Source organism: Topomyia yanbarensis, chromosome 2 (assembly GCF_030247195.1).
Source record: "Topomyia yanbarensis strain Yona2022 chromosome 2, ASM3024719v1, whole genome shotgun sequence".
In the NCBI taxonomy this organism is placed as follows: domain Eukaryota; kingdom Metazoa; phylum Arthropoda; class Insecta; order Diptera; family Culicidae; genus Topomyia; species Topomyia yanbarensis.
Genome location: NC_080671.1, coordinates 100,802,107 through 100,815,694, shown reverse-complemented (window position 1 = coordinate 100,815,694; position 13,588 = coordinate 100,802,107). Strand labels below are relative to the sequence as shown.

Here is a 13,588-nt window from a genome sequence, read left to right as displayed (position 1 = left end):
ATTGAAAACTGATCATTCTTTTCCGTTCCAACCACTTCATCTATCACTCTCTTTGGTTTATTTGTTCTAATGGCCATTCAGCCTTTTGCATTCGGATGAATGACCATTCCGCCTAATGGCCATTCGGCCTAATGACCATTCGGTCTAATGACCATTCGGCCTAATGACCATTCGGCCTAATGACCATTCGGCCTAATGACCATTCGGCCTAATGACCATTCGGCCTAATGACCATTCGGCCTAATGACCATTCGGCCTAATGACCATTAGGCCTAATGACCATTCGGCCTAATGACCATTCGGCCTAATGACCATTCGGCCTAATGACCATTCGGCCTAATGACCATTCGGCCTAATGACCATTCGGCCTAATGACCATTCGGCCTAAGACCATTCGGCCTAATGCCCTTCGGCCGAATGACCTTCGGCCTAACGGCCTTCGGCCTAATGACCCAGCATCCATTAAAATCACTAACACCCCGTTTCACCAGTATTTAACATACGTCAGCCGTTCCAACTAGCATATCAAATTCGTTAATTGGACAGAGGCTGTGGCCTAACCAGCGAATCACGAATGTATATTAAGTGAACGACATAATAAATTAAATCTCTACTTGTTCCCCTTTGGCGCAACCTAATGAATGTTATTTTTCGTTTCAGTGCTTATCCCGGATGCAGGAGCAACACAGGTATGTATGAGTGTATCATTTATACCTAGTGCCAGTAGCAGTACTCGTCCCTGCGACGCCCAAGTGAAATTTATGTTGTTTTTGCTTGACCCCGAAACTAAGTCAGGCACTTACCTCAACCACCAGTCAGTTCAAAATATTATGACAGCAGCTAAGATTTGAATCTGACTCAGTTTCGCTTCAAGCAAAAACGACATTAGAGTCGGACCTTCCGTGATTTCGAGTGTTTTGTTTTAATTTAGCAACATGCTAACATACCTACAATCATTTACATATCACCGTATTATAAAAGGATGCTGATCAGCCCATTGCAAGAGGTAGGACTAAAGCAGACCACATACGAGGCAAATAACACACACGCCTCATCAAATAATTAATATGGATTTTGTACTAGCTTCTCATATGAAGCAACGCATTGTTGCTGCTGCCGAATGTGAATAGCTAGAACAAAAGCCATAGTAGGGGAACTGTGCCTAAGGTGGACACTATGGGTAAGATGGACACCTTGCGTTTCTCACAAACTGGACTCAGTTAAAATGTTCTGATATATGTAATATCATGTTTCAAATAATTCCTGTGATTCTGAAGAATACTGCTGTTATCTAATGCAAAATTATCAAATATTGAAACTAAACAATCTTTTTCTCGGGACCATGCTAATGAATATATTTTTTGACGCCATGAAATAACGATTTAAACCTGAGAGCCGTTGATATCGGGAAATATTTGTAGGTTGGCATGATGTACTGGCTATTTAGCACTAGACTTGAAAAAATACAGAAATTTTGGGGATTCGTTTAGAATTTTGGAACATTATTAAAATTTGGTATTAAGTTGGGATTACGGATAGGGGAAAGATATATTTGTTACGCGAGCACAAAGCAGAATGTCGTCAAATTGCAAACTATTTGTATTATCGCAACATTGTGATGTGCGGACCTAAAACAATGTTCATTTTACGGACACCTCTTTGGAAATGAAAAGGTTGTGCCTCCTTTCCACACCATTACATCTTTCTGTTTGAAATTTTGTTAGTATTATTATATTAGTGAAATATGATCTCAAATCACTGTTTGCGAGCAATGCATCAATCGAATAGTCGAATTTGCTATTCAACCTTACAGTGTCCGTCTTAGGCACAGTTCCCCAGCGTTGTTCAATGTGGCGTGTGTTCCGTTGCCTCGTCCGTGGTCAATGTTAGCGTAATATTTTCCTGACACACAGGAAACACAAAATGCGGGAAATTTTCCCATCCCGGTCGAATGTGCGGAACAGTTTGTGCTTTCACTGTATGCTGCTTAAGGGGGGTTTCTACTCTCACGGTTTCAAAAAATCGATCTTTTTTTCTTTGTTTATTTTCAATTTATATGTATCTAAGAAAACGCCACAGAAAGGATTTGGTGAAAATCATATTCCTTGGCATGTTTCTTGGGAACCGAACGGTACCCATTTCCGGCCGTTTCTGAGATGCTAAACGCGGCGCACCACGATGGAGCTTGTCTATGGAAAAAAATCATTGTTTAAAGAATTCACCGGTCCATTCTTTACGGTTTATGTATATGTGAGCGTCTGTGAATGGTTTCTTGCGTTTTTTGACGATATTTTCGTACGGAAAAGAAAGAATGCGTTGGACTTGGGAACGACATTACGAAAACTGAAGAAAGAAAACAAAGGTATCTGTGGGAAAGGGAAGGGAAAGTTGAGGGACGAATCAATCGGCCAGCTAACAATATTTTATGGGCTGGCGATTCGGAAAAACTCAATTTTTTTTAGAACATATGCGAAATGCAATCTGAGCTTCCCTCGAACACTGCTCGTCATCGAACGAAAATCCCCAACACTCAAAGTGTTCACCCGGCGAGGACAGTTGATGCAAGGGACGTCAGGCTGAAGTAAAAGGAACTTTAGAAACTTTCGAACATGTCAGGATCTACGAAAGTCTATCATCTAATGATGCATTAGAAAGATGCTTAGGAGCTCACATCCAAAACATCAATGAGTCTCTGAATAGAGGAATCTGTTTCTTAGCGCCAAAATGCACAAATTTTGGCAGGCAGGCGGTCAATGTTGTGACTTATTTGGCAGTCAGCATCTTCAACCAAGGATTTTCATCGATGATCGATCTTACAAGCTATGGAGGTAATGGGAATTACCTTGAGGACTGAAGCTGAAAGATGTGCTACTCGACGCGACAGTGAACGTATAACTAGTTCTGAACGCAAAGTGGGTGTCGCTGCAAAACAGGCCCGAATTCAACAGAGAGAGAGAGAGAGAGAGAGAGAGAGAGAGAGAGAGAGAGAGAGAGAGAGAGAGAGCAAAATGTGCAAAGCCAAGAACATTTTCATGATGAGAGCTGAGCTCTACGGACCCGGTATACTAGATTATCTAGTAAGGTACTATAATCGAGTTATACACCGTACTTTATCTTTAAACGCGTTTTCCCGAAAGTAGTGTTTTTTAAGCGGTCAAGTAAGACTTTTCCTAGAAGTACTGATCCGATTTCAATAATTTTTTCTCCAACTGTTCAGAAAATATACCGCTATGGTTGGTCGAGAGGGATTTGCAAAATGTCAATTTGTTCCATTTGTATGGTCCTTAATAGGCCAACAAATAACGTAAATATTGTAAATTTTCACAAATCGTTACAAAACTTTTAAAAATTATAAAATAAAAGAAATCCCTCTCGTCTAAACATAGCCAACGTGACTATGATTATAAAAAATATGAGTTATTTGATTACAGATTACCCAATTTGCCAAAATTTTACCTAAGCGGGACTCATGCAGTTTCAACATCAATGTCATCATTGAATTTTCAAGGTCGAGAGCGATTTTTCTTTTAGTCTTCAAATGTAAAATTGAAACGTCAAAACATGTATCTCCAAAATAATAAAAAAAAATTCAAAATCCATTGAGTAGATGCTTTACAATTTATACCCCAAAAAGTGCTCAATTTTAGGCCTCGCGGATAGCGGACCCCCTTAATGCAGTTAGAAGAAAGTCTTCATAATTATTCCACGTTATTCTCGCTACTGGGGGTTTTGTGCTTGCTATAAATTGTTTTTGTTTGCGTTTTAGTTTTAGAAGTTCATTATCATCATCATCAGACGCTAGATATTTCTCGCTTGCTAGGTTAGGTTATCGTTTGGAAACTTACTTTTTATCGGGGCTAATATTCACCCCAAAATTTTTCACATTGCTTCTTACTAAAATCACTAATCAATAATTTATAACTTTTTGTATACTAAGTTACGCCAGTTCCTATACAACACACACTATTGGAATAGGCGAGTGAACGACCGATATTTCTAGCAGTCCCTTTACACTTTTCTGATTGATACATTGTAATTAAGATAAATGTATCCTAATTAATTGCACTATGTACCACTAGTACCTTTACTGTATCAGGTTATATTTTTTCTGAAAATTTTACTTTTTTTTTTGATTATAGAGGTTTTAACATTACGGAAAATCGCCTTTCTCGGGCTAGAGAAATCTCTTTTGGAAAAATCTCTAACCCTATGTGTGGGGTTGGGGATCGAACCCTGGTGAGCTGCCTCCAATGGCAATCGATACGCTATTTTAGTTATATTCTCATTGCGTCAATTTTTGAACGATTCGGGTGAAAACCCGGCTTTAAAGAAAGCAAAACAGTAGATTATTTCGTCAAGGTTGGCAGAACTGAAGGAACCAATTTGCCTCTTTTACTTCAAATTATCTAGCAACTAGTTGATACGCCACCCACACACGACCAATCTTTACGCACACTTGGCTCAAGAAGAGTGCGACTTTGACGGTTCCCACTTGGGAAAATCTGTTATTGCTCATAAAAACTATAGACAGGTGACATTCCTTATAAAGATTAAAGTTTCTCCCTTGAGAGGCCGCCCAACACAAAAGTTCGTAAAAGTGCTGACATAAAGTAGAAGCAATCAGCTCCTGGTCTTGGAAATTTCAGATCGACAATGAATTTACAGCGCTTCCGAATCGTTTTGAATCTTGAAGGAGAAAGAAACGAGGACAACCGCACCGACCGTTTCAGTTTAAAAGGGATATCATTAATCGTTGGCAGTGAATAAGAAAGTTGATATTTCTCCTTTTGTTCTTTGGGATTTTTTATATTGTCTTCCGTGAAAGTAATTTTAACATACTACTAAGGGACTACTAATTCATGAAAAACCAAATTTTTAATATAACTGACTTGAGCGTAATTTATAAAAAATATCGTCGTCGCTATTTTTTCGTCAACCGAATCATGATTGCCTTATATATAGTTGAAAAAGAATTATCTTTCTTTGCCCCTATCAGTGATATTGAAATTTCAAAAAACCTTATTTTTCGCGAGAAAGTGCTCATATTTTTTCAACGATGTAGTGAATTATGTTGTGTCATAAAGCAAATTTCCCGCACTAAAACAGTGTTAAAGATGTCTGAATAATACTTTAGTTTTAAATCAACACTGCAAAAATTATATGAATAAAATCGTTTTTCTAAAAACCAGAAACGCCCTCAACCTGGATATTTTTTGTGAAATGAAAAGTATGACCAATGTTACATGTCATACGTCTCCCAACCTTTGAACGGAACGGATCGTTATATTTCACAGTGGTGTTCGGTGTGTAAATTCAGTGATTCAAGGTCATCCTTTGTTCGTTCGTTAGCTACCATTCTGCTGGTGCCGGCAGTAAATCCAGTACATTGTTTTCGCTGGTGCGGAACAATCGACGTTGTTTACAGATAAGTTTTGCTTTATTTTTTTTTCCTCGTTTCCTTTCTTTCCTTTTCCCTACTTTTACTCTACCTTGTAATCAAATAATAAGACACATTCCCGTTTATATAACGCTCTGCCCTCGTGCTTAAATGGCCGAGGGCGAAATACCATCTGATGTAATCATGGAAGTCCCTGATCCCCCTAATACTCGCATTGCTCCCCGTATAAAGCAGTACCCAGAAGGTTCCTCTGGGCCATGGGTGGTATATTTTCGGACCGGAGAGAAACCGGTTAATATATTAAAACTTTCTCGAGATCTGACTGCTAATTACCCGGCCGTAACTCAGATAACACGTGTTCGGGCAAACAAGATACGTGTTCTAGTGAGTGATCTCGGCCAGGCAAACGCGATTGCTTGCTGTGAGCGCTTTACGCGGGAATTTAAAGCATACGTGCCTTGTGTGGCCTGTGAAATCGATGGGGTAGTGTCCGAACCGGGCCTGAAATGCGAAGAACTGTTGGAGCACGGGGTTGGCTGCTTTAAGGACCCCTCTCTTGAACAGATTAAGATCTTAGAATGCAAACAATTGTATACCGCAAACACCGAGGGAGGTAAGACTACCTACTCTCTATCAGGCTCGATTCGGGTGACATTCGCCGGGTCCTCTCTTCCCAACTACATCCTCCTTGACAAGGTTCGCCTACCAGTTCGCCTGTTCGTACCGCGGGTCATGAACTGCAGCAATTGCAAGCAGTTGGGCCACACAGCCACATATTGTGGAAATAAGAAACGATGCGGCAAATGCGAAGGAGAGCATGAGGATGACTCTTGCGACAAAGAAACTGAAAAGTGTATTTGCTGCGGGGGCCCTTCACATGCTCTTAAATCATGTCCTGCGTACAAGCAGCGCGGGGATAAAATTAAGCGCTCCCTTAAGGAACGCTCAAGGCGTTCTTATGCTGAAATGCTAAAGAATGCTTCGCCATCTGTCCTGTCCGAAAATCCCTATGCTGGTTTGGCTAACGTTGAGCAAGAATCTGACGACCCACGAGAGGGAACATCTTTGGTTAACCCAGGGGAATCTAGGAAGAGGAGAAATCCAGCCTCCCCTACATTGCCTCGTAAGGGTGCCAAGGTGTCGTCCACTCAGAGTGCGCCATCTACAACCAATAAATCCAACGGAAGTGATGCACAAAAGCCGAAGCAATTTGCTCCAGGACTTGGAAATATTAATTCTAACAAGGAGTACCCACCACTTCCAGGGACATCCAAAACCCCAAGTGTCCCCTTTTTTCAAACAGATACTCAGTCCAGTAGCGGACTAATGAAATTTTCTGACATAGTGGACTTAATTTTCACAGCTTTCAATGTTACTGATCCTCTTAAAAGCCTTCTGATACGTTTTCTCCCTATAGTGCAAACATTTTTGAAGCAGTTGACTACTAAATGGCCCCTCCTTGCAGCGATCGTATCCTTCGATGGCTAAGTCATCGAACGAGGTCACCGATTCGATCACTGTTCTACAGTGGAATTGCAGAAGTATCCTCCCGAAAATCGATTCCTTCAAATTCTTACTAAACAGTTTAAAATGTGATGTTTTCGCATTATGTGAAACTTGGTTAACTTCCGATATAAATCTCAACTTCCACGACTTTAATATAATCCGTCTGGATCGAGAAAACCCTTATGGAGGAGTACTTTTGGGGATCAAAAAGTGCTATTCTTTCAACCGAATTAACCTCCCTTCGACACCAGGTATTGAAATTGTCGCTTGTCAAGTTCTAATCAAAGGTAAAGACCTTTGCATTGCTTCCATCTACATTCCTCCTAGAGCCTCGGTAGGGCACCGAACGCTTTGTAATATCACGGAATCCTTACCGGCACCGCGGCTAGTTCTGGGAGACTTTAACTCGCACGGTACGGTATGGGGCTGTCTTCATGATGATAATAGATCAACATTAATCCAAGATCTTTGCGACAATTTCAACATGACCATCTTAAACACGGGAGAAATGACGCGGATTCCTACACCACCAGCACGCGCAAGCGCGTTGGATTTATCGCTATGCTCGACATCGCTACAGTTAGATTGCAGGTGGAAGGTGATCCCTGATCCCCACGGTAGCGATCATTTGCCTATCGTGATTTCAATTGCTAACGGTTCAAGACCATCGGAAACAATCAATGTCTCGTATGACCTCACACGGAACATTGATTGGAAGAGTTACGCGACCGCGATATCCGTTAAAATCGAATCCACTCAAGAACTTCCTCCGGAGGAAGAGTACAGGTTTTTGGCTGGCTTGATTCTCGACAGTGCGAATCAAGCTCAGACTAAACCAGTACCCAGCGCCCATGGACGGTCTCCCACCCTGTGGTGGGATAAAGAGTGCTCAGAGCTGTACGCGGAAAAGTCCACTGCATATAAGGCCTTCCGGGAAGACGGGTTACCCGCTAGCTATCAACAGTACGCGTCGTTAGAAAGGCGAATGAAGAGTCTAATGAAAGCCAAAAAACGCAGTTATTGGCGCCGGTTCGTCGACGGGTTAACGAGAGAAACAGCGATGAGCACTCTTTGGGGTACGGCTCGACGTATGCGTAACCGTAATAGTACCAACGAGAACGTAGAATATTCAAACCGTTGGATATTCGCTTTCGCCAAGAAGATCTGTCCGGACTCTGTCCCGGTACAGAAAACGTGCCGCGCCGCGTCTCCTCACGATACCGCGAACGAAACATCGTTTTCGATGGTGGAGTTCTCACTTGCTCTCTTATCGTGCAACAATAACGCCCCAGGGTTAGACAGAATTAAATTCAACTTGCTGAAGAATCTGCCTGACACTGCAAAAAGGCGCTTGTTGAATTTATTTAACAAGTTTCTTGAGGGTAACATTGTCCCTTATGAATGGAGGCAAGTGAAGGTCATCGCCATCCAAAAACCAGGAAAACCAGCCTCCGACCACAACTCGTATCGGCCGATTGCAATGCTGTCCTGTATTCGGAAGTTATTCGAGAAAATGATCTTGTTTCGCCTCGACAATTGGGTTGAAGCAAATGGCTTACTGTCAGATACACAATTTGGCTTCCGCAAAGGCAAAGGGACGAACGATTGCCTTGCGTTGCTTTCTACAGAAATCCAAATGGCCTATGCTAACAAAGAGCAGATGGCATCAGTCTTCTTGGATATTAAGGGGGCTTTTGACTCAGTTTCTATCAACATTCTGTCAGAGAAGCTGCACCAGCATGGTCTTTCACCAATTTTAAATAACTTTTTGCTAAACCTGTTGTCTGAAACGCACATGCACTTTTCGCATGGCGATTTAACAACATCGCGATTTAGCTACATGGGTCTTCCCCAGGGCTCATGTCTAAGTCCCCTGCTCTACAATTTTTACGTGAATGACATTGACGATTGTCTTGCCAATTCATGCACGCTAAGGCAACTTGCAGACGACGGTGTGGTCTCTGTTACAGGGCCCAAAGCTGCCGACTTGCAAGGACCATTACAAAATACCTTGGACAATTTGTCTGCTTGGGCTCTTCAGCTGGGTATTGAGTTCTCCACGGAGAAAACTGAGTTGGTTGTTTTTTCTAGAAAGCGTGAGCCGGCGCAACTCCAGCTTCTATTAATGGGTGCAACGATCAACCAGGTTTTCACATTTAAATATCTCGGGGTCTGGTTCGACTCTAAAGGTACCTGGGGATGTCACATTAGGTATCTGAAACAGAAATGCCAACAAAGGATCAATTTTCTCCGAACAATAACTGGAACATGGTGGGGTGCTCACCCAGGAGACCTGATCAGGTTATACCAAACAACGATATTGTCGGTGATGGAGTACGGGTGTTTCTGTTTCCGCTCCGCTGCGAACATACACTTCATCAAACTGGAGAGAATCCAGTATCGTTGCTTGCGCATTGCCTTGGGTTGCATGCACTCGACCCATACGATGAGTCTCGAAGTGCTGGCGGGCGTTCTTCCGCTAAAAAATCGATTTTGGGAACTCTCATATCGATTGCTCATCCGATGCGACATTCTGAACCCGTTGGTAATTCAAAACTTCGAGAGGCTCGTCGAGCTTAATTCTCAAACCCGTTTTATGTCCTTGTACTTCGACTACATGGCACAGAGCATCAATCCTTCTTCGTACAATCCCAACCGTGTCCGTTTCCTAGATACTTCTGATTCTACTGTATTCTTCGACACATCCATGAAGGAAGAGATTCGTGGAATCCCGGACCATATACGCCCGCAGGTGATCCCCAATATATTTTATAATAAATTCCGAGAAGTCGACTGCGACAAAATGTTTTACACTGACGGATCAAATCTCGATGGGTCCACTGGCTTCGGTATCTTCAACAATACTATCACCGCTTCATTCAAGCTCAATGATCCCGCTTCAGTTTACGTCGCAGAGTTAGCTGCAATTCAGTACACCCTTGGGATCATCGACACTCTGCCCACAGATCACTACTTTATCGTTTCGGACAGCCTCAGCTCTATCGAGGCTCTTCGTGCGGTGAAGCCAAAAAAGCAACTCCCGTATTTTCTGGGGATGATACAGGAGTCCTTGTGTACGTTATCTGAAAAATCTTATCAGATTACCTTTGTTTGGGTTCCCTCTCATTGTTCTATCCCGGGCAATGAAAAGGCCGACTCATTAGCAAAGGCGGGCGCATTAAATGGTGACATATACGAAAGACCAATCTGCTTCAACGAATTTTTTAGTATTTGTCGTCAGAGGACGCTCAACAGTTGGCAAACCTCGTGGAGCAACGGGGAACTTGGACGATGGCTACATTCGATTATCCCAAAGGTATCAACGAAGCCTTGGTTCGGGGGGATGGATGTGGGTCGGGATTTTATTCGCGTAATGTCCCGACTTATGTCCAATCACTACACCATGGATGCGCATTTGCGGCGTATTGGGCTTGCGGAGAGTAGTCTGTGCGCTTGTGACGAGGGCTATCACGACATCGAACACGTTGTCTGGGTATGCGCCGGGTATTGTGACGCCAGGTCTCAGTTAAAGGAATCCCTTCGGGCCCGAGGTAGACCACCCAATGTCCCAGTCCGAGATATGCTGGCAACTCGTGATTTCCCCTATATGTCCCTTATTTATACCTTCATAAAAACGATAAATATCCCAATTTAGCCCCTCTCTTTTATTTCTCGTTTTTAGAGTTTCCTCCTGCCTTGTGGAACCGATCAGCTCCAGAGTGCCACTATGTAACCGCCGTCGCCCTTACAACTACTCCTGCATAGAAGGAAACTGAAGAGAGAGCGACTCGAGTTCCGATGAGTTTTGAAGGATTCCCCGCGTGTCCGAAGAATACCATCCGCCAATCCGGTACTCGACGACTTACTAGACTGAGGCGCAAATTTGTTTCGCTGATCCCCCTTCCCCCCCCCCCCCCCCCCCCGTTCGAGCGAAAGTTGCAAGTTTTGCTCTTCTTTCCCTGTCTCTCCCCTGTCCTTGATACAACTGCTGCTACACTGATGCGGAAATAAGCCACCCTCTGAATATCTTGACCAAGCATAAGTTTTAGTTAAAAAATTCAAATTAGTATTCTGTATTCCTAGTTTTAAGATAGCTATAATTTTTACTCTTTATTGAAACTCTTGTCCTCCATCTTGTAAATAGAATTGAATCCCTAGTTTTAAGATTTCTGTGAAGTTTCTCATAAATATTTGTTCCCCCTTTTGTGTACTAAACTATATTGTTAGTTTTAAGATAACCGTAAAATATTTCGTAAAATACTATTACTCCCCCTCTTGTATATCAAAGTGAATCCCTTGTTTTAAATTTTTTCATAAAAAAATCTTTTGGCCCTCTCTTGTATATTGAATCTTATTTCTAGTCTTAAGATAGCTGTAAACTTTTTTTTTTCCTTTGTAAAAAAAATATTTCAACATTGTAACCTCCTAGTTTTAAGATATCCAAAATGTAAAAACATAAGTATTTGGCACCGCCAAGCTAACGCATTTGTGCCTATCAAATAAACGAAATGAATAAAAAAAAAAAAATGTTACATGTCTTCGACAAACATTTCTAAAGTTAGTCGTTCTACAACACTGAAGGTAGGTCACAATCGTCTGAACTCTCGATCGAAGCAGATCGTTTTCTTGTGCTGTGCATAGAGTGGATCAATATAAATATATACATTGTGAAGGCCAGTCATTGTTTGCGGCAGGCTTTGTTCGCCGGTGCCTAGGTTGGTGAAGTGAATAGTTCAATAACCGGACAAGCCGCTATATAAGCTAAGTATCTTTTTTTTTTTTCTCATTTCCCTTTCCCCCGATCTGTCGCTACTTCTTAGATCCCTTTCCCCTGAATATAAGTTTCATCTCTCGTTTACACCACGTGCTATCCTCGTGCCTAAATGGCCGAGGGCGAAGTAACATTGGATGGGAATGATATTCCCATGGATATACCGGATAAACCCGAAATTACTCCCTCCCCTGATTCCCCCAGTCCTCCTCGTATTAAAACATACCCACCCAGTTCAACTGGGCCCTGGGTGGTCTATTTCCGGCCCATTACGAAATCACTTAATATTTTAGAGATCTCACGGGAGCTGACTGCTAACTACCCGGCCGTAGCTCAGATAACACGTGTTAGAGCTAATAAGATACGCATATTAGTGAATGACCTCGACCAGGCAAACCAGATTGCTCGCAGCGAGCGCTTTACAAAGCAATTTAAGGTGTATATACCTTGTTTGGCAGTGGAGATCGACGGGGTCGTTGCCGAACCGGGTTTGAAGTGCGAAGACGTGTTGAAGTATGGAGTTGGTTGCTTTAAGGACCCCTCACTTGAACATGTGAAGATTCTGGAATGCAAGCAATTGTATTCAGCAAAAACTGAGAATAATAAGACAACTTATTCATTGTCAGACTCGATTCGGGTGACTTTCTCCGGGTCTTCCCTCCCCAACTATGTCCTCCTGGATAAGGTTCGTCTACCGGTTCGCCTGTTTGTACCGCGGGTAATGAACTGCAGCAATTGCAAGCAGCTGGGCCACACAGCCACCTATTGTGGCAATAAGAAAAGGTGCGGCAAATGCGAGGGAGAACATGAGGATGACGCTTGCAGTGGAGAAACTGAGAAGTGTATTTACTGCGGGGGCCTTCCGCATGATCTTAAATCATGCCCCGCGTACAAACAGCGCGGGGATAAAATTAAGCGCTCCCTTAAGGAACGCTCGAGGCGCTCTTATGCAGAAATTCTTAAGAATGCTTCGCCATCTGTCCCTTCCGAAAATTCCTTTGCTCTTTTGGCTGGCGTTGAGCAAGAATCTGACGACCCACAAGAGGGAACATCTTTGGTTAACCCAGGGGAGTCCAGGAAGAGGAAAAATCAAGCTTCCCCTAGATTGCCTCGTAAGGGTGCCAAGGTGTCGTCCACTCAGAGTGCGCCAACTACAATCAATAAATCCAACGGAAGTGATGCACTAAAGCCGAAGCAATTTGCTCCAGGACTTGGAAATTTTAATTCTAACAAGGAGTATCCACCACTTCCAGGGACACCAAAAACCCCAAGTGTTCCCTTTTTTCAAACAAATACTCAGTCCAGTAGCGGACTAATGAAATTTTCTGACATAGTGGACTTAATTTTCACAGCTTTCAATGTTACTGATCCTCTTAAAAGCATTCTGATACATTTTCTCCCTATGGTGCAAACATTTTTGAAACAGTTGACTGCTAAATGGCCCCTCCTTGCAGCGATCGTATCCTTCGATGGCTAAGTCATCAAACGAGGTCACTGATTCGATCACTGTCCTACAGTGGAATTGCAGAAGTATCCTCCCGAAAATCGATTCCTTCAAATTCTTACTAAACAGTTTAAAATGTGATGCTTTCGCATTATGTGAAACTTGGTTAACTTCCGATATAAATCTCAACTTCCACGACTTTAATATAATCCGTCTGGATCGAGAAAACCCTTATGGAGGAGTACTTTTGGGGATCAAAAAGTGCTATTCTTTCAACCGAATTAACCTCCCTTCGACACCAGGCATTGAAATTGTCGCTTGTCAAGTTCTAATCAAAGGTAAAGACCTTTGCATTGCTTCCATCTACATTCCTCCTAGAGCCTCGGTAGGGCACCGAACGCTTTGTAATATCACGGAATCCTTACCGGCACCGCGGCTAGTTCTGGGAGACTTTAACTCGCACGGTACG

The 13,588-nt window shown here is 42.6% G+C and overlaps 1 protein-coding gene across 3 annotated transcripts in view; it reads left to right on the top strand.

Moving 5' to 3' along the window:
* The window catches only part of LOC131679013 (tyrosine-protein kinase Mer), a 424,032-nt gene that overhangs the window by 347,858 nt on the left and 62,586 nt on the right, over positions 1-13,588 (top strand). For all 3 annotated transcript variants that reach the window (XM_058959521.1, XM_058959522.1, XM_058959523.1), the window contains one exon: positions 661-689. In XM_058959521.1, coding sequence (XP_058815504.1) covers positions 661-689 — 29 coding nt within the window. The remainder of the gene's footprint in view (positions 1-660; positions 690-13,588) is intronic.